Source organism: Danio rerio, chromosome 2 (assembly GCF_049306965.1).
Source record: "Danio rerio strain Tuebingen ecotype United States chromosome 2, GRCz12tu, whole genome shotgun sequence".
Lineage (NCBI taxonomy): Eukaryota > Metazoa > Chordata > Actinopteri > Cypriniformes > Danionidae > Danio > Danio rerio.
Genome location: NC_133177.1, coordinates 26,680,062 through 26,706,861, shown reverse-complemented (window position 1 = coordinate 26,706,861; position 26,800 = coordinate 26,680,062). Strand labels below are relative to the sequence as shown.

The window sequence follows — 26,800 nt, the reverse complement described above, 5'->3', positions numbered from 1 at the left end:
AAACTACTATAAATACCCTGGGGTTTATTCCATTGCTATCTTCGTTTTGAAGAGTCCCCCCTTCCTCCCCTACTCCTCCTTCTTAGACGGGTGACACGGTGGCCCAGTGCCTAGCACTGTCGCCTCACAGCAAGAATGTCTTTGGTTCCTGGCTTTACCAAAACTAGCAGACATTTCAGTGTGGAGTTTGCACTTCTCCCCGTGCTCACGTGGGTTTCCCCCGGGTTCCCCGGTTTCCTCCCACTGCCTAAAAAACATGCAATTAAGTCAATTGAACAATCCAAATTGTCAACATAGACACGCTTCTAGTTAGTAATTAATTTTAAGAGCATTCACTTGCTACAGCAGGGGAGTTCTCGAGATCTACCTGAGCTCAAACTCCCCTCCCGCCTTGCAACGGGAGGGAGCCCTGGGCTCGAGGATCTCATGAGCTCAGGGCTCTCTCCCGGGACAGCATGCCAAACAAGCTTTTATAATTAATCATCAGCTAAATGTGAACTCTTGAAATGAAATGAACAATCTTAGGGACATTTTTAGCAAAGTGATACTAGAAATAGTTTTTTTTTAAATTATGTATTAACACTAAAAATCCTATTTAACTTGTGTATTCATTTGTTTGTTGTTCTTAACTGTTTATTTATTATTGAAATGTTCTTGCCATGAAAATAACCTTGGTTGCTGACATGGCAGTAAATAAAAAAATACATTACAGTACATCCTTTTAGGGAAATAGTATAAGTATGTAATTTGGGAACTTTCAGGATTGTCAGGAACCGAGGAGTGTTTCTTGACCAGAATTTACTTGCCACTTTGCTGCAATCAGGCAGATTTGCTCTACATAACATCAAGTAGATCTGACTTTTTCTATCTAATCATGTTGCTCAACTACCGGCTCTTGTCATGTCCATGTTGGACTGTTGTAATGCTCTCTTTGCTGGCCTCTGCAGCTAATCCAGAACGCAGCAACAAGAGTATTCTTCAAGGAACCAAAAGGCTGCATTACACCTCTATTTATGTCTACACTGGTTGCCAGTCGCCACTCAAAAAATTCTAGTGCTTGGTCATTTTCCTACAAAACAACCACTTGCTATGAACCCCTTTATCCTAATCCTTGACTTCAGACTTTGAATGCTGTGTTGTGGTTTCATCCCATAGAGGCACAAATCGAGGATTCTCACCTTTTAAAGTCACATTCTGTTGTAATGACCTGCCTAACTCAAGACTCTGGTCATTTTTAAGAAAGGTCTGAAGATGCCTTTATATATCACTGCTCTTTGGTGACCTGCCTTAAGTGCTTCCATTATCCTCATTTGTACCTCATATTGGATACGTCTCTGCTAAATGACTAAATATAAATCCCATCAAAAAAGGCACAGGCAATGTGGTTACTCTAATCATTTGTCATTAAGTCATTTGGACAGGACACTTGCACATAAATGCAAATGCATTGACCGTAACTATCCTTGGAGCCATGACTATGCAGATCCACCCACAAGCAGAGCTATTTGAGGACAGACTTGTGTTGTTACCAATAACTACATTTGCTAGGAAATCAGAGAAACTACCTACATCACTGGCAGCCCTGATTTACGAAAGCATTGGCTTACATTTCCAGAGTTCTCCTGAAATGTGAGTGAATGATTAGATAATTCACTTACGTTTTAATGAATAATGCAGTGAGCAAGTTTAATATTAAGACGTTTACATGCCCACACTGCCAGAACTTGAACAACAGGCTAGGAGGGGAGAGAAAAAGGACGAGGCATTGTAATTTTGGTATCACCCATGTGCAACTCTTGTTTATATATTTGACACAGAATGTGTTCACGTAAACATGCACATACTGGAAGCATTGACTATTAATGAGTCTTGTTGTTGTCACAATCTTGTGGATGAACCACATGCCCTTATGCTATTTCGGATGTCGGCAAAGATCAAAGTACACACTAAATTTAGTTGTTTTTAAAAGATGTAATGCCTGAAAAAGGTTTTCACCAATTAGTCTTCTGGCACAAGCCTTATTTCTGTTTTTAATGTGTAAAATGTGATCCTATGGTCTTCATTGGCTGTCTGCAATAGTCATTGGCTCTGAACTAGAAACAATGCAGCAGACTCCAAGTCGTCCTCTGAATTTTTTTAATTGGGCAGGATTTCTGGAAGACATGTCATGTTCCTCAATGATCAAAGCTGTCTAAACAATTAGGTAAGATCTCATGCTTATATTAAAGGCAATTAATGATTTCGATTAGGTTAAAACTGTATTCTTAAAAGTAGTTTTGCTCTTTGCATCTCAATATTTCACAATGCTCGTCAGTTACGACAGGTTAGATCTTCTAGTCCCCCCATTGAATCAGTCAAAGGCAGACAGAGAGGGAGCATGTCCACAAGAGGTTGAACCAAATCGGCCCCTAAGTAAAGTGATCAACACTAGAACCACTTTCAAAATAATATCTAAATAAGCAATTATAGTCAATCTCTTAATGAGTAATTCAGTAGGTCATGTAGCACGGCTCACAGTCCCAGAAGAGGATTTATTGCTCTGTGTGGTCTCAGTTCAGATGAATCCTCTTTGCTCGACAGTATATCCATATCCCATGGGCAAAAAAGTCCTTCTGGGACTCGTTACTAAGTGTGCAGACTGTCCAGAGAGCAGAAGAAAAGAACATTTGCTCTAATGGACACTCGTTTTAGTATTTAAAACGACACAATAGGGTAATTATAAATGCACAGCTAGTGTTTCTTCCCATATCCATAAACTTCTGCTGAACAGTTAATGTGACTTTTTTTTTTCAATTTTATACGGTTCCTTTTACAGTATCGATGTTGTAATGTAATTAATGTAATCAGTTAAATAGACTTCAGAGTTCATTTAGTTGAAGCGTAAACTGAGATAAAAAAAAACGTTTACATGCATGCACCCGTCAGGATCAGTAGGTGTGCGCAGAAACTCCATTGAAAATACTGCAGTATAATAAATGTTCATATTTCAAAGACATAGTGTGGAAAAATGTAAGTTAATGCAGTGCTGCTTGTACATTCTGAAACCTACTTTATATCAGATATCAATCAGGCAGTGAAGATTGTTGATTTTGTAAGAAAACAGACCTTAAAGACACTGATTTTGGAACTGCATACATTTCATTGGAAATGCTTGACCCAGATTACTGACACATTAAAAGTCATTTTGCTTATACCTTTTTTTCAGTTCTGCTTAATTTAACATAATTGAGACTATTTTTAGTTTAATGACTTCCAATTTTAAAACAGGATACTTAATATAATATACAATCATTCATAATGTGTTGAAGACTCTTCAAAAATTATATATTTTTTTATGACGCTTGATTTAAACTAACATTTAATTATATACATGCATGATATTGACATTATAGTAAATATAGATTTATTTATTTATCTATTTTTAACTAATTAACTTTTTAAAAAATGTAATGTAATTGATAATACTTTTAATTTTTTACTTTCGATTACAATTTTTCACTTTCTCTAATCCATAACAATAATCAGATTGTTTCATTTGCAGTGGTTTTAATCACATCAAATGCTTAAAAAAATAGGCTACTTATTTTTGAACACTTTCACATTAATCTGGACCACAAATTGCTTATATTCTAGTCATTGTTTGCTGACACCTATAATGCTTAATTTATTAACCCGAGTTAATGATCTTAAAAAGCTATGAAAACTACTTGTAAAGTATCAACATATCTTCTGTAACAGTGTTTCTCATTGTTGATGTTAATTCAATTTATGCACAGTATGCCGCAATAGAGTGCACATATTCACATCAAAGGCATGTTTGATGATGCTGTGAAATTATGGGAGTTATTGTCTTCATTACGTCATTTGGGACCCCTGCAGAAATCATGTTCATGCACGAGCTAAATTATTCAACCCTTATTATCAAGCTTCCAAAGTGGCATGAGAAGAGCTGACGCAACTGCTTATAAGAAATGAGTGTGATATGGAATAAAAGCAGCAGAGCTTTTATTATGCTAGAGTCCACACTAAATACAACTTAGGATTCAATAGGGTATATGCAGAAGGACTTTTGATTTTGCAGTAACCTGGGTCAAGCACTTCCATTGAACTGTATGCAGTTACAAAATTGTTTGTTTTCTTTAAAAATCGAAGATCTGCTAGGCCTGACTCATATGATATAAAATGGGTCTCAGATTGTACAAGAAGCACTGAATTATATTAAAATGTCCCAACCCATGTCTTTAAAATATGATTTATGACTTTATTTTACTTCAGTATTTTCAATGGAGTTCATGCGCTTGCCTGCTGATCCTGACGGGTGCGTCCGTGTAAATCGCCTTATATCTCCTTTTAAGATTGAACAACTAAATTAGGCTGAATTTATTTAACTGATTGTATTTTAATTACATTAAAACATTGATACTGTATAAAACTGAAAAAAGGCACATAATCTGTTTACCGGAAGGTTATTGGCATGGAAAGAAACACTAGTTGTGCATACACCCTATTATAATGGTGCTCCTGTGCAGTCTAATTAAACACACAACATATAAATACATTAACATATAAAACCTGAGGGAAATTGAGGGTGTATTAACATGGCCACACAGGATGCAGTCCGTGTCACTTGTTAAAATTCCTTATATCTGAATTTAAACGTTCCTCAAAACATTTGGGATAATTTAAGTTCACAGAGTCAGCAAAATATACACGTTTTCTAGTGGTTTTAGGATATTTAAAAAAAAAATACTTCGATATTGTACATTTATCTTTACTAATGATTTTATTGTAACATGTTACCTATTTTACTTATATTCTAAAATGAAAATGTTTGAAACATCTTTACTTTTGTTTACTAGATGAAGATTATTTATAAAGCAAATAATTTTATTAAGAAAATTATTAATTATTAAGACGAGTTATTTGTGTCGTTATAATCGTTTTTGCAGCATAATAAAATTATGATACTGTACATCATGAAACACTATCTCAATTTCAGTCAAACTTTAAACACTTTAATGATTTCCATGAATATGAAGTTAACAGGTTAATAACATGATAAAAAGAGCCTACTTAGGCACATCATGAAAATATGCCGCATTTTTATCAGTACACCGTGAATCACATCCCCACTTCAAGATAAGCTCACTGACTTTTTGTACGTGTAGTTCATGGTCTGCTTGCGAAGTGGCTCGAGGCTCTCACAGAACCTTTAGTGAACACAGCGTTCCTCTGTGGATTTCCTCCCATTTAGGAAGTCAAACAACAACTTGTAGCAACAGCACACCAACAATTGTCCCAAATGCCCTAATAATGGCACAGTGCCCAGACTGGAGTATCTGTTACCCAATAAACAAAGGAAGAAAGTGTTGAAAGTGAGCATTCACACCCAGTGCACCAATCACAACACAGCACAGTTTGTACTATTATCTGAGTGGCTGACGAGATTGTAATTCTGAACAGAGTGGCACTTGAACGTGAACAACAGTATGTGCTGAACAACAACATTCACACTTTACAAACTAAACTGTCATGACAGGAAGATGATGAAATAGTTGAAGATGCAGACAAGGTAGCAAATTAAGGTTACTTTGTTTATAAACAGAGAAACGTTTATCATTTGTTGTGTTTGTATAAACTGAAAAGGTGAAGTTGAGAGAAAAACATTATGGCTGTTATGAGGTCTTTTTTTAACTAACCTATTTATTGTTTTTTTTTGCAATGACATATGAAACTCAAATTTCAGAAAACAAAACTGCAAATGGCCTATTTAGTTGTATTATAAACTCACTGGCCACTTTATTAGGTACACCTTACTAGTACTGGGTTGGACCCCATTTTGCCTTCAGAACTGCCTTAATCCTTTGTGGCATAGATTCAATAAGGTACTGGAAATATTCCTCAGAGATTTTGGTCTGTATTGACATGATAGCAACAAGCAGTTGCTGCAGATTTGTCGGCTGCACATCCATGATATGAATCTCCCGTTCCACCACATCCCAAAGGTGCTCCATTGGATTGAGCTCTGGTGACTGTGGAGGCCATTTTAGTACAGTAAACTCATTGTCATGTTCAAGAAACCAGTTTGAGAGGATTCTCGCTTTATGACAAGACCCATTATCTTGCTGGTAGTATCCATCAGAAGATGGGTACATTGTGATCATAAAGGGATGGACACCGTCAGCAACAATACTCAGGTAGGCTGTGGCATTGACGCAATGCTCAATTGGTACTAATGGGCCCAAAATGTGTCAAGAAAATATCCCCAAACCATTACACCACCACCACCAGCCTGAGCCATTGATACTAGGTAGGATGAATCCATGCTTTCATGTTGTTGACGACAAATTCTGCGCCTACCATCCGAATGTCGCAGCAGAAATCAAGACTCATCAGACCAGGCAACATTTTTATAGTCATCTATTCTCCATATTTAGCGAGCCTGTGCGAATTGTAGCCTCAGTTTCCTGTTCTTAGCTGACAGGGCCCTAAAATCCCCTTTCCTCCCCTTTCTGTTACTTGGTTTGAACTGCAGCAGATAGTCTTGAGCATGTCTACATGCCTAAATGCATTGACTTGCTGCCATGTGATTGGCTGATTATACATTTGCGTTCAGTAGTTGGACAGGTGGCTGGTGAGTGTATAGTAGTTCATTAATATAAAATATAAAACATTTCATGCCATTCCAAATATGTGTATTAAGCAACCACTTTTTTTGTTTTTACAGTTTATCATTATGAATTTAAGATACTTTTTAGTTGTTCTGAAAACAAATCAGGACAGCTCGATGGCTTAGTGGTTAGCACAGTCACCTCACAGCAAGAAGGTTGCTGGTTTGAGTTCTGGCTGGGCCAGTTGGCATTTCTGTGTGGAGTTTGCATGTTCTCCAATGTGTTTGTGTATGTTTCCTCTGGGTGCTCCGGTTTCCCCTACAAGTCCACATGCAATATATGATGAATTACATAAACTAAATTGGCTGAAGTGTAAGAGAGTTTATGGGTGTTTTCCAGTTTGGGTTGCCACTGAAAGGGCATCTGCTGTGTAAAAGAAATGCTGGAATAGTTGGTGGTTCATTCTGCTGTGGCGACCTCTGATAAAACAGAGACTAAGCCAAAGGAAAATCAGTCAAACGTAAGATAATTTCTGGCCATGCCAGCATCACCTACTTGTTTTCTTTTACTTTGCTTATCAGCTTAAAAAATGCAGGATAAAGGATGACGAAATGTATTAAGCTCCACCTGAAGAGGCATAAGGTGTTTAACTGTATCTTTTGTTCATTTATCATGTTTATTGTAAAATTTCCCATGTGTTTTTAACGACAAACACATGTAGACTACTGAGTATAAGCAGTTAACAAATGTTAAAGCATTGTGTATCATCACTCATCTCTTACTGCAAAAGAACAGCAATACACTTTCTCTGCTTTTCTGCAGAGGCTGATATTAATTCCTGTCATCAGTGTTTTCATTTACATTATAGCTTCAAAAAATACGCCAATACATCTCTACCTGTCTCTTTTGTCATGATTAATTGTCATGATAATTAAGCCTATATTTATATGCACAATACATTTATACGTTCATTCATTCCTTTTCTTTCAGCTTAGTCTCTATTTCAGAGGTCGCCACACAGCAGAATGAACCACCAACTATTCCAGCATGTTTTCCGCAGCGGATGCTTTTCCAGCCACAACTCAGTACTGGGAAACACCCATACACACACATTCATACATTAGGGACAATTTAGCTTATTCAATTCACCTGTACACCATGTATTTGGACTGTGGGGCAAACCGGAGCACACGGAGGAAACCCACGCAAACTCCACACAGAAATGCCAACTGATCGAGTCGGGACTTGAACCAGCGACCTTTTTGCTGGGAGGCAACAGTGCTAACCACTGAGCTAACGTGCCGTCCTGCACAATACAACTCAGGAGTAAAATATAGTTAACTCTTACGGTTAAAATATAACCGTACATAAAAACTGCACCACTTCTTAAAACATTTGACAAGGCATCAACTCAAGTTTCAATCAAGTTTGTTAAAATATTTTTAGACAAATGAAATGTAATTATTTAGCATGTTTTTCTATTCTATATTTACTTGTTTATTAATAAATCATGCTGTGTGTGTGAGAATAAGAAAGAGCAGGCACAGAGAACTGCGTCACAGCAGAGCTCATTAATAATCACAACCCATCCTAATATGGTAAAATGAGCTTTCCTTCGAGGGGGTAATAAATGAGCATGTAAAGCAATCTATAGACTTTTTTTGAACTTTACCTGAGCCATATACCTACTATGTGGATACCATTGAACATTTAATATAATTCATATTTAGCTTATTAAGCTTTACATTTTCAGATGGTTTCCTTTTTTCTAATGTGGCCCAATGACTTGCCTAGTTAAATGAATTTACCCAGATAAGCCTTTACATGTATTGATATGTCATCATGGCAAAGAAAAAAAGAAATGAGTTATTAAAACTGTTGTTAAAATCTGTCGTTATCTGCCCTTTTATTCTGTAACTGTTACTGCTACTTCTTTTCCTGTGGATGCTGGTGGAACATTGTCTTCTCCAGCTATTGCCAAAAAGCAGAAGTACACAACAATGCACTAAACTGAATGGCATTGCACTACGATCAGTGCTCACTGGAATATAAAGGAGCAGACAAAACTGTTATTTATACTTCTTAAACAAGAGAAATGTTCTGACCTCACTAGCCTAAAGAACTGTAACCAAGAGGGGTTCGGGTGGTTCGAAAGAACTACCCCCCTCTGACAAAGGTCCAGAATTTGCCATTTGTCCAGAATTTTTGCCACTATATTCTTATTTGACTTATTTTGACTACTATATCATCATAAATTTTGGAAATAACCCATCGAAGCTTTTAAGAAAATGCACAATAAGACATAAGCGAAGTCAATTTTTACCATTGTACTTGTTAAAAAAACATTTTACAAGTAGTCTAACTTTTATTTTAAATCTTGAACCTTATTCTTGAGAGAGAGAAAAAAAGACTAATGAAAAGGTCAGAAGCACCAAAAGCAGCCTATTAAAGTTAATTTTAATACTAATTGTGCTGTGTATAAAAATCCAAAATCAAACAAAAACTTTTCAGGGGTAGCTTAAATAATGTGTTGGTGCTCTTTGTGTTAGGGATTCATCAGAATAAACATCAAAATCAGTCCAAGGCACTCAAAAAATGTGGAAAAAATAATAAAAAGCCTTTATTGACATGGCTGTTCTTTACAACTGCAGCTACATCAGGCTACCCTGATGAAGTGAAGTGTTATCAAAACATGTAGATGCAGTTTTAAGAAATAGCCATGTCAACAAAGGCTTTTCAATATTTTTTCCACATTTTTCGAGTGCCTGGCTTAGACTGATTTTTGCTGTTTATACTAATTAGGCTGTTGTTGTTAGATGAGGCTAGAATAAAGTTTTTTTTAAATGTTTATTATAAATCTTTAGGTAATATTTTGGTACATCAAAAATGGAGGATACAAGCTAATCCAGCTAAAAATAGTGCTTAAAATGCCACTTATTGAAGTATTTAAACACTAATTATATAGAAAAGGAGGTGAATAACTGCAAAAAAGTCCACATTTTGAGAAAAAAAAACCCACTCTTTTCACCAGGCTGGCTACAGGCCTGTGGATTGAATGAATCAGCTCTACATTTGGTCAGTGTATAGAGGCTTTAATCACAGACAGTGAATGTGGGTCCTGTTTTGTCAAAGGATGAATCTTTGATTGTTCAGTGCAGTGCATGTGGAAACAGCTGGAGACTATTCTCATTCAGCCCTCAGAGCAATTGAAATAAGGTCTCAAGTTGTGACTGCCAGGAGATATTTGCATAATATTGCCATCTGCCAACCACTGAGGCAGCGTTAAACTACGAGTGTTAGTGATGTAATGGTGACAGTGATTATTGACCCGCTTAAAAGCTCAGAACAGTTTAAAACATCATCCAAATATTAATAGAGTTTTTAATCTCGTGTTACATCTCAGACAAACTAACAACAAGCAGAAGCCAACTAATCTATCCAAAAAGTACTACTATATATTAAATCAATCCTTAGTTATCGATAACTTTACAATGATATTTAACAATAATATCTATTTATTAGAAGTTTATTTATCATAACACATTTATTATATAATATTAATCTATTATTGTTATTTTTAACATTTAAAAATTGCTAGATCGAATGTGTCATGTTTGATTCTGTTGAATCAGCAGGGTTTATATATCTGACAATTGCGTATGAACACCATTATGCTCCACTATACCCCCTTATGAATGAACATGCCTCAAAAATATTCCTTTTGGACCATTTCAGAGGTTGAAAAGAATTTGTGATAAAGAAAAAGATTTTGAAATGAAATGACAAGATATGATTCACAGATTTAAACAATGTAGCTATAAAAACAGAGTAATCTATACATCTTATAATAAAGCAAAAGATAGCAACTGCTAATAAAAAGACCTAAATCGAATCAGTATTTTGTCACACAATACAGTGCAGAGGCAAATCAAATCAAGAGAATTGTAAAAAGTAATTGGAATATTTTGATGAGTGATCCCCATCTCAGGGAAGTTTTACCCGTGTCCCTCTCCATTGTATTTCGAAAAGCTTCAACTATTTAAGATAAACTTGTGAGAAGCCATCTTTCCACTAAGAAGACTAATACTTGGTTAGGTTAAACAACAGGAAACTACACATGTGGTAATTGCAATCATTGTGATAACATATTTAAGACAAACATATTTAGAGATCCATCATCAGGCCGTGAATTTAAGATCAATTAATTTATTACAATACTCCAGTCGATAAACAACCAATGTAGAGTCCGTGCGGATGTTTTTATATAGGAATGACTAAGAGAAAATTAAAGTTGAGATTTGGAGCAAAAAAATGTGAAACGTACCTGTTATTTACAATAGCCTTTGGCCCTACATTATAGAAATCAACGTCACAGCAATCCCAGTTCATTAAAAACAGTTGGTATTAAACATATTTATAATTCTACAAGAGGAGACAGGATAAAAACATTAAAACAGAGAGACTTTTTGGATCTATACATTAAAAGCAACCAGATTTCCAGGTTTAAATGGCATATTAGATTGTTCTTTTTTTGTAAAACTGTTTTTCTATAGATGTTTTACAGATTATTATAATATATTGTTGAATATGTATATGTGTGTGTGCATTCTTTGTGTACATGTTTATATATGTGGATGTGTATATATCCTCCTGAAAACCAAATAATTTTTTTTTGTGATTTCCTACATCCTTTGGGTTAAACAAATCTACAATTTAGAGTTTTTACATTTTGTTTTTATTTTTAATTTTACAGCATGTCCAATGTAGTGTACCACAGGACCATTTTAGTTCAAACGACCGCCACTCAGGCAACAAAACTGTACAGGATATGGCTGTAAAGGGATATTAATCCCATATTAATGTTACAAAAATAAAGCAAAAGCCATTTTTTCCCTTTTGTATTGAAATTCCTAGAACAGGTTACTCTAAAAGAGAGCCGAACTTAAAAAAAAAGTAAAAAGAAGTGACGTTAATCTAAAACAAATTGAACATAAAAGCGATTTAGAACTGATTGTCATTTTCTAATTGTCTCTAATTCTCTAATTGTCTGATTGTCAGACTCTAAATCAGAGTCTCCCTCAACTATCTTATTAAGAATCCTCTCTGTTTCAGTTCTGCCCCCTTCAACATGCAGTCATTAAGTACATTAAGATGGTCCTGGTGTCTACTATAGTGGACATTAAAAAAAGGATATTTTGAAACACAAACAAGTTAACAGCTTTAAAAGCTAAATGTATTGTTCCTGACACTTTATTAAACAAATATATGTCATAATAATAGTGAAAAAACATATTATAAAAACGAAATTTTTCATGCCTCTACCCTTCCCATAAAATGTGCTTTTTTGTATGTCGGCCATTTAGGATGCAGTGTAAGAAGTGGTTCCTAGCATTCCAGCAAATCAAATGACATATCACTAGAAAGTTCAGGATGCCCTCTGAACAGTACAGCAGGACTTGACAGAGTAGCCCAAAAAAATTCAAAGAAAATTCAATGTCCACTACTGAGGACACAAGTCAAAGTCAATGGGCGGGGTCTCAGGAGGATATATGTATGTGCACATGTATATATACGTGTATATATGTATGTACATGCCATGTTTAAGCATATTTATCTGTACATATTTGCTTATTAGTTTTATACACACACACAACCACACACACATACATACACACATACATACATACATACATACATACATACAGACAGACAGACAGACAGACAAGATAGAAAGATAGAAAGATAGATAGATAGATAGATAGATAGATAGATAGATAGATAGATAGATAGATAGATAGATAGATATTTAAAGATTACCATAACTTTCTTTTCATGGCGACTTAATGAGGGACTTTGTTGAGAGATGATCAACAGTTAAAACGTCAGCCCGACAGGTTCACCGGGATGGTTTTTGATCTGTGAAAATGCCAGAGCATTTAGGTTATCCTGTCAGGGGCTTTTACAAATGCATAGCCCTTCTTTGATGTGGGAGGCTCCAGCTCTCTGTTCTTTCAAAGCAGTGGGGTGTAAGCAGCCCCTGTCATGACCCCGACCTCATGGAGATTAAGACCACCCTAAGAGCACTAGTGAAAACACATTTGTGCCTCTCCGCTCTGTGAAGAGAACATCCTTGTCAGAGGGGCTGAATTGAATCCCAGTTGTAAAGGTTTGTGCAGAACTGGAGGGTTTACCTTGGTGTGGTGACCCGGATGGGAGTGAGTTGTAGGTGGGTAAGAATAAAGGAAGACCATCAAGTAAGAGCTGTTTGGATAAACCTCGCTCCCCCTGGCCTCAAAGCTTGTTTTAGTGATGTACACCAGAAGCTGTGCTCTTTGGCATTCTTGTAATTGCATCCACCTCCCATTTTTTGAGGTGCAGAGATTCAATCCCAGTTGGAGAGGTGCGAGTAGAACTTGAAGGTTTATAACAGGGTGCACTCACACTAAGCTATCTGAACCATGCCCAGGCACATTTCCTAGGTGGTTTCTGCTCTGAATCGGGCCCAGGCGCGGTTAAGTTAAGCTTTGGCGCAGTACGCTTGTAGTGTGAGTTTAGTTGATCAAAAATGAAACCCCCTCTGCACCTTCAGCAAATCTCCTAATACGTGCAGCACAAAGACTTTTATGATAATTTATGAGCATCAAAAGTGTTGGATCTGATCTGCAAAAATATTTGACTGCGTGTCACTGCATCCCAAACGACTAAAAATAATACAAAATGATAGAACTAAAGCATAGTGTGCTGTGCCTAGTGAGAGCGCTTTCTCTTTCGCTTAACCAGTTAAACTCTGCTGCTATTTTGGGATTTACACCTGGATTTTGCCAACCCAAATTTTAAAGCTTCCCAAATCCACATGCAGAGGTGTAAATGCAAAAATTTGTTATCATTTAAAAAAAAAAACTTTGAATTTTCATAAAACACTATTGAAAGTGTTTAAAATAACTGTATATGGTGCCTGTGTTATAATAAACACCTAAAAAAAGAGCCACTTTTTGTATTTTTTTTATAAACTCAAATTTGAAAGTGTACCTTTAAATTCTGTGTGGTCTAGCATGCTGTAATTAATTTTGGTGGTTCCTGCACATGTCTGTAATCATAGAAAAAAAAGAAAAATGTCTCTTCTATAATTTATGCAAAAGTTATTGTATAGCACCTCTCATCAGTTAGAATACAAACCACAGGGATTGATCATTGTTTACATATTTCACTATTCTTTAGTTTGATCAAACATAAATCACTGTGTTTGGATCACGTCAGATATATAAAAGGATTACTTATGCACATCACCTCAAAAACAGGAGAAATGGTTCTAAAGCGCACAGCATAAGGTAAGAGATGACAGCTGTCTGTGCTATCTGGGGCTGCTTATTGATCACAAATGTATTGTTTTCACTTCTGCGGCATGGAAACACAGCGATTCATTTGACAACTGTTTTGACAACTGTTGAACAATTGTGCTTCGGCATGGTTCAAGGCAACCGTGCAAAGTGTGAGTACACCATCAGTGTAGTGACCTGGTTGCAAGTAAGGGTTATGTGGTTGAGTAACTGAGGTCAGCCAGTAAAGAGGTAAACCTCAGAGGTGCACTAGCTAGCAAATGATGTTAGAATTTCAGTCAACGTACATAAGTTCCATGTTAGGGGTGTTGAATTGAAACCTCACAGAGCGAGACATGAAGAAACAGGGTTACATTGGTTAATGACCCGGATGGGAGTGAGGTTTAGGTGGTTGAGTGTGACTGAGGTGAGCTAGTAAAGAGGTAAACTTACTCCTGACCTTAAGAGCTGACAGTTTGTGTAAATGTGCAATTTTGAATCTTTTAATGTCATATTTTTTTTTGGTCAAATATGTGGTTGTAATAGTTAGTCTTTACCAAACCTGTCTTTTTGTTGGTCATTAAACCTTTATTCTGCCTCTAAAGTCTGTCTGAAAGGAGTTTTATGAGGGGCATTTGTGCATAAGCACGGTCTGCAAGGTCATTCCCTGGGCAGTGAGGCAACAATATTAGCCATCTTTACTTTCAGCTGCAACCTTCCTCTTCAGATATACAAGCGACTTGGTAAATATGTATAATGCTACAAGAGAACATAATATGAAGCAACTATATATATATATATATATATATATATATATATATATATATATATATATATATATATACATACATACATATACATATATATATATATATATATATATATATATATATATATATATATATATATATATATATATATATGAAATTAAAAAATTTCTGCTATCATTATCACTCACCTAATCGGTCACTAATAAGCATTACATTAAACACTGCTACAAATTGTTGTTTTAAGCATATTTGTTCATTAAAATCCATGTATAATGCTTGATTTAAGATTAGCGTTTATGTTTAAATAGTGTTCATTTTCTATGAAACTTATCATCAGTTTATCATATTGTCCAGAATTGATTTTGCTTTACTCAAATAACATCAGTGAGGGACACATGATCATGCTTATCAAACACACCTGCAAATATTTTCCACTTTTAGTCATTTGCATCATGGCAAATAACCTAGTATTATCATCCCGTTTCTAGCAGTTCAAAAACGTAAATAAACTGAATCAGCAGCTCCATCTACTGGGGATGTGTTGTCGCTACTCCACTGAGATTTTGAAAATCCTAACCCAATGACTGACTGCAGCATTTGCATACATTTTTTATTTATTTTTCAAACAAAGAACGTCTTATACATTTTTTCCAAACCACAACATGAACTCAAATGAATGTCGAGGATGTCAAACTAAAAACACTTAATGCTCTAAAAGGTTTTCCATGTCTTTAGATGAAGCATCTAAGAAAAATGCAACTATCAAAAACTGAGTCCAAATATACAACTGCCAACTGTGTGTGTTTATGAAACGGTACTATAATATCTGTAGCAGTGGTGTTAATATACATGTTCCAGGTAGTTTTCTATAAAGTGATAGTAGTATGTACAATCCCCGAAACATCTGATGACCAACACAGTACTGCGGACAAGTGACATGACGCTGTCATGTGACCCAAGCCAACGCAATGTACTGGTACACAGTGTCAAGATGCAGTCAGATTTGTGAACAAATGTTGCTGCTACAGGAATGGTGTTGTCAGAAAATGCACTTGAAATCTCTCAAATCATTGGTCAAGTCGGATTATAATGGACAGCGCCATTGGCTACAAAAGCCACTTTCTGACAGAGTCTTACATGAAGCACTCGAGAGGACTTTCCCATGATGATACGGTTGCAATTGGAGACTAATATTTTGGCTTGTTGAAGGCAACGTCACAGTCCTCTTGATGCAAAAAGGACTTCACATGTAATAACGATTGTGTCAACTTAAAGAGGGGGGATGAATCCAAAACTTCAATGTCCCTCCAACCCCGATGAAGGACCCTAGTCTCATTCCCATACAAAAAGCCATACAAAAAACAAAACCAAATCAAAGCAGCACAGTTATTGAGGGATCCAGAGACTAGTAAACTCCAGATGAGGAGAAACAGCGAGAAAAATACAGAAAGGAACAGGGAGAGAGAGAAGAGAGGAGAGGATGAACCTTCAATCTGTCCTGGGTCAATTAAGACCCTTGTGTCTCACAGGGCTCATTTGTGTTCCTTCGTTGGGGCGAAGTACAACTCCATGGGCTTGTTGACCTTCCAGTACTTTTCGCTCACCAGCTCCAGGGAGAAAGAGCCATTCAGGACCTGAGAGAGGAAAACATACTGTCATGTCATGTCATGCTGAGGAAAATCATGCACGACAATAGGGTTCTATAGGATGCTACAATTTAGTTTTGATGTGAAGGTACTCTCTTGTATTAACAGGTAAACTTGTGTTTTAGTAAGTCCAGATGCATTACCGTTTCCTCCTGGTACTAATTAAGGTGAGCATTCTTGTCATCAGTCATGTTGAGATTTCATCAAGACACTTCTCTTATTTTGAAATGCTCTTTATCGTAATTATGGGAGCACAAACACATACAAAGGATGACGATGACTTGAAGTTATGATCTGTGTTTTTATAAAACACAATCATGTGTTTGGTCCATGATTCGCTCAGAAGACATAGTTGGAGTTCTTACACTGAAAACAATCTGATCTGATCTGATGTGAATTTGACTTTGACTGGAAGAAGTTTAAAATAGACAAGCTTTATACCTCATTCACACCTTTATTTATTAAGTATCATGTTCTTGGACTGATAAATGCATCTTTATGGAAACTCGGCATAAAGATGCAATTTAAAAACAGCAAACTTTCATATGCCATCACGTCTATTGTCAATAGCATGGAGATTTATAAAGCACAACTCAGGTTACTTTTATACAGAGCAGTTTTAAGTTGGTCAACATGATAAATATGCATAATTAATTTGGACAATTTTGCAACCATCATGTGAACCTCCACCTCAGACACATTGCCATTTAAAACGACAATAAAAAAAGGAAAAGATAATTTTGCCAAGTAATGGAAAATGCAGTGGTGAAAAATAGGGATGCTGCTAATAATCGATTCACCATTAACCGAAAGGGTGCGCTTTTAACCACTTAATGGTAATTGACTGCATAATGTGCAACAGAGAATTGTTAACTCGCGGGAAGTTAACACGTGCAACCACACATCTGCATATCCCCACAGACATATTTTCCCTAAGAGGCAAACTAAAAGAAGAATATTACTGGTCACAGATTGACACAGATGAGTTGAACCAGCGCTGATGCTGATTCCCTCCATCCTGGATATGCGTCATGAATGCTTCTGTTTATTTGTGCAATTGGAGAAAGAAGCCGCAAAACAAAACTTTCTGATATGTGCGCTGCTTTGGAAACAAGCCGGCCATAAGTCGGAGCGTCAGGATTTTCTCTCCATCAGAGCGTGCTCTGGCACCGCTCATAAACACAACAAATAGGCTAAAGTTGTAATGATTTATTGTATAACCAACAAACCAACCTTTTTCCATTTGGAAAAAAATACAGTTATTATTTCTTTTAAAATATCTATTTTTAAAAAAAGCCTCTACTGTTGATTTTCACCAAACTGAGGCTTTAATTTGATAGTTTATAAAATATGTATGCAAATTAATGCAATTTTTATAAGTAAACAACTAAATTTTTATATGTTAAAGTAGCTTATACTTTACAAAAAGTCAACATATGAGCCTTGTCATTGTCTTTCATCACGCGGAGCTCAGGCACATGAACCGTGAGTGAGAGAGGAAATAAAAGCACACATGCTCCAAGGCAAAACCCGACACTCAAGACATAATCTTTAAAATAATGACTTTTTGATTAAAAATGTTGACAGAGGTTTGTGATATAAGAAATGCAGTGGAGCATTAATTAAATTAATATTTTCTGGAGCGATTGATTTGAGGTAGTCGGCTATTTTTATTTGACAGAAGAAAAAAAAACACGATGAGAAAAATAAACAACCTATGCTATCTCTTAAAAAAGGATTCGGTCAGTGTTTAATTTTGTAATCAAAATTTGTCATTTAAGTGAAAAATATCTAGGGCAGGCCTATTTATTTAACTTCTTTTATTTAGTTTATTCGGTTTTCCTATGCTGTTGGAAACACTGCCGGTGTGGAGATGTTCTGTTGTTATGTTCTGTTTTTAATCTGTTGGCATGTTAAAATAAAGTATTTTATAATGCAATATTTAATGTGTCAGACACAAAATATATAATAACTTCAGTAATAATTTAATATTTATTGTTAATAAACCAATTAATGGTTAATATTCAGTTAACAGAGGCAGATGTCAGTTGGCAAACTTAAGCGAAATGAGCCTCCCTATTGGAGCAGTATAAGGAAAAATTGCCATTCCGTAACGGCAATCACAACTATAAAATGATACTTTAAATGCTTCACAGAGTTATTCTTTGGAGACTTTGGAAACTTATAGAAAACTGACATGATTGTGCTGTAGTTTAATCAATACTTTGGCCTCCAAGTTACTGAAAATCTGAGCAGCAGCGTAAGATATTAAACATTTCCTATTTTATAATATTTGTCAAAATAATCCAAATATAGACCATACTGAGGTACAATAATAGCTGAATTAGCAGCACACTTACTGTGAACTGGTTGCTTGCTGTAGGGATGTAGATTGTGTACTGTTTTTCACTGGCGGCCTCTACATTGATGGGGCTTGCCTCTCCATTCTTGCGCATTTCCTCCAGAGCCAATCTGACAGCCAAGTATTTGGAAAGGTGGTCCACTGTGGCGTTCCCTGAAGTCTTGATGTACCTGGTATAAATTGCACATTTGTATTTACACTAAATAACAAAATCAACCAAACAAACTACAGCTAAAGCAGCAATAAATGAGTTAGGGAAAAATAGTATGTTGGTGATGTGAGCACACAGTTATGGTCCACCTTGTCTGAGCGGCGTCTTCTTTCTCCATCAGCGTTGGGTGAGGACGAAACACGAGCTCAATCTCGCTGACTCCATCCAGCGCAATGTCTCCTCCTCCATTCTCAGTGGCATTGTCCATGTCCAGTCCAGAGTCATCTGAGGTTTTGGTTCGTTTGATGCTGGGTCCAGCCTCTTGGTTACTGTGCACTGATGCATTGCTGCAATGTGAACTGTCCCCATTGTCCTCTGCCCCGCTGCCGTTTTCAATTTGATGCTTCTTCCCCCGCTGCAGTCTACAGTGCCCCGGTGGAGAATTGGTGTAAACCCAGGAACAAAACAGGATGAAGAAATAAAAAAATAAGTGCAAAATTCACATTTTACACTTAAAAGAAAGCTGCCTCAGAGCAGTCAGTAAACTGTTAAAAGATGATTATACATTAATAAGAAGCTATTTTTATCATGTTAACAGTAAACAAGAGGATTTGTAACAAAGCCGCAAACTAAAAAAAATTACCTACATTTTTGATTCTACAAATATAAATTGGTTGTGACAAAATGGCTCATATTAAACAGCAAACCTGTTCATGGCCTGGATTTTTAGGCCTTCTTCGATACTGTGGCTGAGCGCCTGCTGGTTGTTGTGTTTGCTGATGCGGGCCAGCACTCTCTCCTGGTGGGCTTCGTATTCGTCTCTGCTGGGGTAGATCTTACTGATCAGAGCGTCAAAGTTAGGGTCTGGACGAAGAGAGCGCTTAGACACCAGCTTCTTTCTGCATGTTGGACACTCCTTATTCCTGAAAGAACACAGGAGATATGACAATTAGGCAATGAAAATACAAATAAACAGCCTAAAATAGACATGAAACAGAAATGGTTCCCTATTGTAAAGTGTATCCGTATCACCTCAAATGTGAAAATGAAGGATGGGATTATATTTTTAGTAATAGGAACTGGATAAATCTTTCTTTTTTTGTCCATTTATTTAGTTGTGATAAGGAATAGTTTTATTTAGTTACTGGTCAAAACCCTCTACTAGCTTCTTTTGACAGACATTTATGCTATAAGGCTGTGTACAAGACAACATTTTCAGGAAATAAAATATTTTTGTTGTATGATATATTGTCACAGAAATAATTGCAATAAGCGATATTATCATCATTTTATGCAACTGTAATTATATAAGGATTATATAACAGTATGGTAGTCCTGTTCTAAACTTCTAAAAACACACACTAGTGTTTATTACAGTATCTGGGCTCATGGTGTCCAGGACATAAATATTTCAAAAATTCAGATAAGACTCACCATCTGCCCTCATAAGAGTAGGATAAATATTTCTCCATAATAATAAAGTATTTGCTTTTATTTCTTAAGTAATTTTCCTTATTATATTGTCTTTCTCTAATTCTTTTATATACAATGCTGTTGGCATGTCTCTGGGATGTCATGCAGTCGTAGTTTGAAATGTGCTTCAAAAATAAAATTGCCTTCCCTACTATGGATACCATTTTTTGCTTGCTTACTTTGAAACTCACTTGTCTTTTTTGGATGAAATATTAAATGAACATAAATCTAATTAACCTCAGCACTAATAGCCTTGTGGTTAGTGTGCCAACATATACAGTAGAACAGCGTTGCAGCATCCAGAGTTTGAATCACAGCTCGTGGACCTTACCCAAACCCATCCCCCTCTACAGCTTCACTTCCTGTCATAATTCTTTTTGTACAATAAAGGCAAAATGCCAAGAATAAATCTTAAAAATAAACAAATAAATAAACACATGTCTTAAACCTTTACCTACCCCACCAAGAAAAAATGGATTGCATTTACTAACTCCTTATGTTGCTGAATGCATTTTCACACATCCCGAAATTTCTAAAATATCAGCCTCCACCAAATGATTAAGATGGATGTTTATTGTATATATATTTTTTTAAGTTTGCCATAAAATTTTTCAGATTCTCAATTCACGTTTACTTGTTTTTTTTTGTTTAACAATAAAACCAAAATCAAGTGTAGAAGTGCAACAGGATTGTTTGTTTGATTTTTTTTTTGTAAACCAACAATACTGTGTGCGTAAACCATTATTTAAAATGGTCATTCTTTAAATGACTTTAACAGTCATCATTTAAAACAGTAAAAACATGGTCAACCATTTCGTATAGTGGCAGTCAAATAGTTAAAGTGTGAAAAATGCAGGTATTATTGTCCCACTCTCACACCACTGTACATGTAATCAGAGCGATAATATTGTGAGAGGTACCATTTTAGTTTTTACTTAAGATAATGAGGACACTTATTTTTCAAAATCACAAGTAAAAAATAGCCATTTGCAATTATTTTTAGGGGTTTTAACCTTAATTTTAAAGGACAGAATAGTGGAGCTGAGAGAGAGGAAGGATTGTCAAATGACCTCAAGCCGGAAATTGAACTTCGTACTAACCAGTAGGCTATTGCCATAATTGATATCATTTTGCACCACAAACAAAATATACTGTATAAAATAAATCTGAGATGATTAATAACTCAAACAAACCCTGATCTGAGAGCAGTGATGATGCAGTCGGCACAGAAACGGTGCAGGCATTCCTTGGTGGTCATAGTGTTCTTCAGCATGTCCAGGCAGATGGGACACATAAGCTCACTGTGCAGGCTGCGTGGGGACACTGCAATCTCCAGACCATCCGTGATGGCCTCCTATAGGAGCACAAAGGCACAAAAACTGTAAAGCTAAGTAGTAAGCAAGTAAACAATGAGTCATGAAGTGATTTACAACAAAATTGTAAAATGAGGTCTAAAGGACAAAGCACATTTAAGAGTTAAAAGAAAAAAAAACTACTAAAACAAAACAATTAAGGCATAGGCAAGTTTGAACCAGTGAGTTTTCAGCTGCTCTTTGAAAGTGTCCACAGATCTCCATTTCAGTGGAAGAGGATTCCACACTTTGGGAGCAACTACCTCAAAAGCCATTTCCTTTTGTCTTTAATCTAGAACGAGGAACAATTACTTGACAAACAAAAACTAGTTTTGAGGATCTCAGATTCCTACTAGAGTTGGAAGGTTTCAACACCTCTTGTACGTATACAGCTTGATCGTGCCCTAGAAACCATTGCAAGAATTTAAAAGTGAATTCTCGATTTGACAGGGAGTCAGTGCAAGTACGCTGTGAATGATTAATCAATGTTTAGTTATTTGTTTATTATTTATTTGTTGCCATATCAGCAACTTATGGCTATTTCATGTCAAAATGAATATACATAAAATATTACATGATAAAAACAAATTCTTATTATAATAAAAAGTTACTTAGAAAAATATATAAAATAGAAGTAAATAAAATTCACACAAAAATATATAAAGCTAAATATTAAAGTTAATTTTTTGATAAATAATTTAAGACTCTACCTTTTTAAATAATATTCATCAAAAAGTACTCTCCTTATAATGGTAAATTGGTATTCAAACTTCCATATTTCAACATAATAAGAGCAGCTTGGCAGTATCAATGATCAGTTAATTGTTGATAATACAACACATATAAAACATATCTCAAAACAGTGTCTCCTGACAAGGTTTCATTAAAGGCATTTTACAAGAGCAAATGAGGCAACTGTGGACAATTAACAGACAAACCGTGTTCTGTACACTGCTCTTCCGTGCACTCAAACGACCACTCCTCCCTCATTGAAAGTCAGGTAAGCATGTTTGTGTGATCATTCAATGGGTGAATACTTATTGCACAATTAAAATTTTGATTGATGTCTTTTGGACCAGTACTTTTTCAGAAAAGAGGGGAAAAGTACCACCTTCGCATGTGTATAAAAGATGATGGGTATTAACAGTGTTCCGTACACGATTAAAATAGTGTCCGCACAAGGCGCATAACTTCAGTTCACTGGCAAAAACGGTCATTGTTTGAAGTCTTATTAAAAACTTATGTCAGAATATACTATTATTGCGTTTAACTTCAACTTAATGTTATATTTAATATATTTTTTTATGAAAGTTTACAATGAAAGAACCTTACAATCATTTAGCAGGGCTCGAAATTGCGACCATTTTGGTCGCATATGCGCCCGAAAATTAATCTATGCGACCTCATAATATATTTGGGCGCATTAGGGCGACTGCTAATAATGGTTGTAGTGCGACCTGTTTTGATTTTTTGTAAAAACGTGCTGAATCGCTCTTCCCTGCCGCTATATTGGTTCATATTAGCTGTCATTCACTCAAGGTATTCCGCTGTCAGATGACAGGGAAGGAGCTTTTATGACCACGGGAAATGCAAACGGCAGAAGAGTAAAAACTTAAAGCACACAGGTTTGCAAACCCCACCTAAAATTGAGGTGCAGATGAGAGCGATCATGACACGTCACGTGGTGAATAATGATCCGCCAGCTGAGATCAATCGAGTACGCGCTTCATGGAGAAGGCGCCCGAATCTCCATGCGTTGCATTCACTGCGTGTTCAGCGCAAATGTCCGCTAAAAGTCAAATCTAATACTGTACATTTCATCGCCAAAGAAGCTCGCCTTTACTAAGTTTACACTGAAACTGCGTCTCATAACAAACAGCGGTATTCCGCCGGTGGTCACCGCAAGAATCTTGCGCTGCCTGCTCATAAATTGGGTCGGCTGACTCGCCAGCTTTTCCACTAACACAGAAAAATGAAGATCATCTCAGACCTTTAAATTGACACAAACTGAAACCAAATCTTTTAAAGAGTGATAGAAGTGAGACTTTACTTTCTTTCTTTTGTCTATCTTTTTTGAGGTGTATATTATTTTTATTTTTTATTTATTTACTGATGACTGCTTTGCAGCTTTCATCATTGAATTGAATGATTTATTATAATCTTTTGTTTGTTTTGTAGCAGAAATATTATTTATTAAATTGACATGCATAAAACAGCAGTACAAAATAAATATTTCTTACTGCAATGCTTCATTTTTGTTTGATGCAAACTATACAATTATTTTTCATAGAGTAACAGACTTTTTATAGCAGATTACCTACATTCATGCACATTCAAGGCAGTATCATAATGAGAAATGTAATTCATTTTTACTATTATTGTCATTTTCATCATCATTAATATTCTATAATTATTAGACAATCATTTTGGAATTATTGCACACAAATATCAATGTCTTCGCAGCATTAGTTAGATAGTTGTTTCTGGTTTTTGTCAGTCCTATTGATGTTGTTTTAAAATACAATAAATCCCTTAAAAAGCAATTTGCAGCGGTGCTCCATCATTTTTGGTGGGTGCTCCTAAATTTTTTCTGGTGCTCCTAAATTTATTTTGGTGCTCCTAAATATTTAAAGTTGGGAGCACCGGTGCTACCAAGTAAAAAAGTTAATTTCGAGCCCTGTTTAAGTTTTAGATCATGCTTATTTTTACACAGCATGACAATTTTAAAGCATTTATTCAACAAAAGATCATTTATTTAACAATTAGTGATAGCATGATATTCATTAAACTAACACTGTAATACTGTGTAATGCATAAATTCAATTCAAATGCATATTTTTCTTGCCCTAAATGTCTCCCCTCCTAAGCGAAACTCACACCTTAAGCTTGCCCACAGTTAATTATCAAGCACATTAGGTGGACGAAGGAAACATACTGATTTTTTTCGGAAACATTTGGTAGGAGAGTCTTTGTTATGATCGTGAATGAACGAGTGAGATGCAAAGATTACTCAGATATATACCTTGTCTATGAACCGCAAGTATTGGTGTTAAAAGGTCATCTGTACGGAACGTCGCTGTGTATGGACTATGGTTAGTCTACTTTATACAATAGTAGTTTTTTTAACGTTACCTGTGGAGTTCTCTGTAATTCATATAGACTGAGCTCCCAGGTCTTGCTGAGGGGTTGAACCCCATTTGTCTGGACCGTCTGTGTCATCTTCATACACCACGTCTTTTCTGTAAAAAATAACAGTAGAGAAGAGTATTGACAGAAGGTCAAAATACCAAATTCTGCCACAAGTGCTACATGTACAGACAGAAACAAGACAAACGACAAATTAAAGTTTATGTATTTGTGATGATTTTTTTTCTATCCAGGACTTAAAGACTTTGTAACCACGATTTTTCAAATATATTCTTAATCAGGACAAGGACAAAAGAGTTTTACGGTGATTATCTTTGACAACTGACATCTGAGGGATGATCCTCTCTGTTGACGCTGGTTAACGTTAACGTACAACTAAAACTGGCACGTTGTCCAGAAATCCCTAAGCATGTTTACCTCAGTCATCAGCATTGAGTGTTTTTTTATATTATCATACTAATCATAATGTAATAAATCATTTAACGTTATCTGTCTAACCAAGTAGACAGTGAGCTAGCAGGCTAAAATTAGCTCCTGGATGCACTTATAACTCTTTGTGTCACTGAATGCACGAAGCATCTGCCTGCACATACAAAGTGTCTTTTGACGTACTGTGCCTGCTTTCCAGCAACATATAGATATCAAGTACTCCAAAATGAAATACGCGGAAGAGAAAATAAATACGGCGGTAATGTTTATCGCCTGCGCTGTCATGAAAACGTAAAGCTAACGGCTAACTCTCACGGCTAATCCAGATGCTGTTTTTACAGGCTCTATTAATCACCTCGGAGATCAATGTCGGCGAGATTGTGACATTTAAACCATTTCGTGCTAATTAAGCCGTTAACGTCGACAAGCAATAAGCATATATTTTAGTAAAAACGCAGCTGTTTACATACTTACATCTCAATGTTGTGAACACTCTCTCTCCTGCCAGCGCGTTCTGGTGAGCTCAATATGGCGGATTTAGTCGGTCCAAAGGAACTCTGGGAAATGTGGTATTTTCAGCAATAGAGTCAGTCTTGGAATCATTCGCTTTGCTAATGTCAAAAATGGTTTATTTGTGGCTCATTGATGACTAAATCCAAACTGTTTTTAGAGGCGTTTAGGAAAGACCACAGTCCGATACATTAAAGGAGACTAATGACAAACCACAGCCTTGACCACAGTCCTAAAATGAGATTGTTTTTATATGAGGGAAAAAAACATAGAGGCCAATTTGTCCCACATGAAATAATAAAGAAAATTCATGCCTATATTAAAGTCAGAATTATCTGCTGAAAATGCAATGACAATTGCATTGGATATTGAGTGGATATTGTAAAGTTTTAAAGAAAACTGTCTGTGATAGTCCCTTATGATTTTGATATGATATGCTTTTAATAGGTGAGTTGTTTGAGTTGGTGGATGCTGGATGTATTTGTAGTTCAACCCAGTACAACATTTCAGCTCAGAGCAAGATATTAAAACTGAAACCCTGCATGCAGAATTCTGTAATAATAATAATAATAATAATAAACATCACATAACACAGAGCAGAATTGCCAAATATCCACTAATATCAAGCATACAATAATGTGATCATAATGGTGTCTAAGGGTATTCCTTTTGAAAATGAACCTTCATTATAGTAAGTGTTCTATGATATTTTTGGCATGTTTATTATCATTTATATAACCTTGCTTTTATGTCAAATACCATGGTTAATGGTTATGTACCAGAACCATGCAATTTCTAGTTCCATGGCTTAACTACAAAAGCCACAAATAGTAAAACCATGACTAAATTTCGTAAAGACTGGAAATTAGTTTGCCTTCTATTGGTAACAGGTTAAAACCACTAAATACTAATAAATTTTATATGTGCCAGCCAAAACATCTAAGAAACCATTCCCCCTTTTTTTAGACAAAAATGTTTTAATGGTTGAAAACTGAGGGTGTGCAGCAGCAGCCTATGTTTTTGCACAGGAAAC

General features: G+C 35.9%; 1 protein-coding gene across 1 annotated transcript; it reads right to left on the bottom strand.

The window, feature by feature from the left end:
* Positions 1-15,286: 15,286 nt before the first annotated feature.
* Positions 15,287-25,776, bottom strand: rnf2 (ring finger protein 2). The gene is made up of 7 exons (NM_131213.2): positions 25,732-25,776; positions 24,814-24,920; positions 21,523-21,683; positions 19,564-19,779; positions 19,006-19,278; positions 18,704-18,875; positions 15,287-16,331 (listed from the first exon to the last, which is right to left on the bottom strand). Exons 2-7 carry the CDS (start codon positions 24,904-24,906, stop codon positions 16,230-16,232), a joined length of 1,017 nt encoding a protein of 338 aa, NP_571288.2. The 5' UTR covers positions 24,907-24,920; positions 25,732-25,776; the 3' UTR covers positions 15,287-16,229.
* Positions 25,777-26,800: the final 1,024 nt, after the last annotated feature.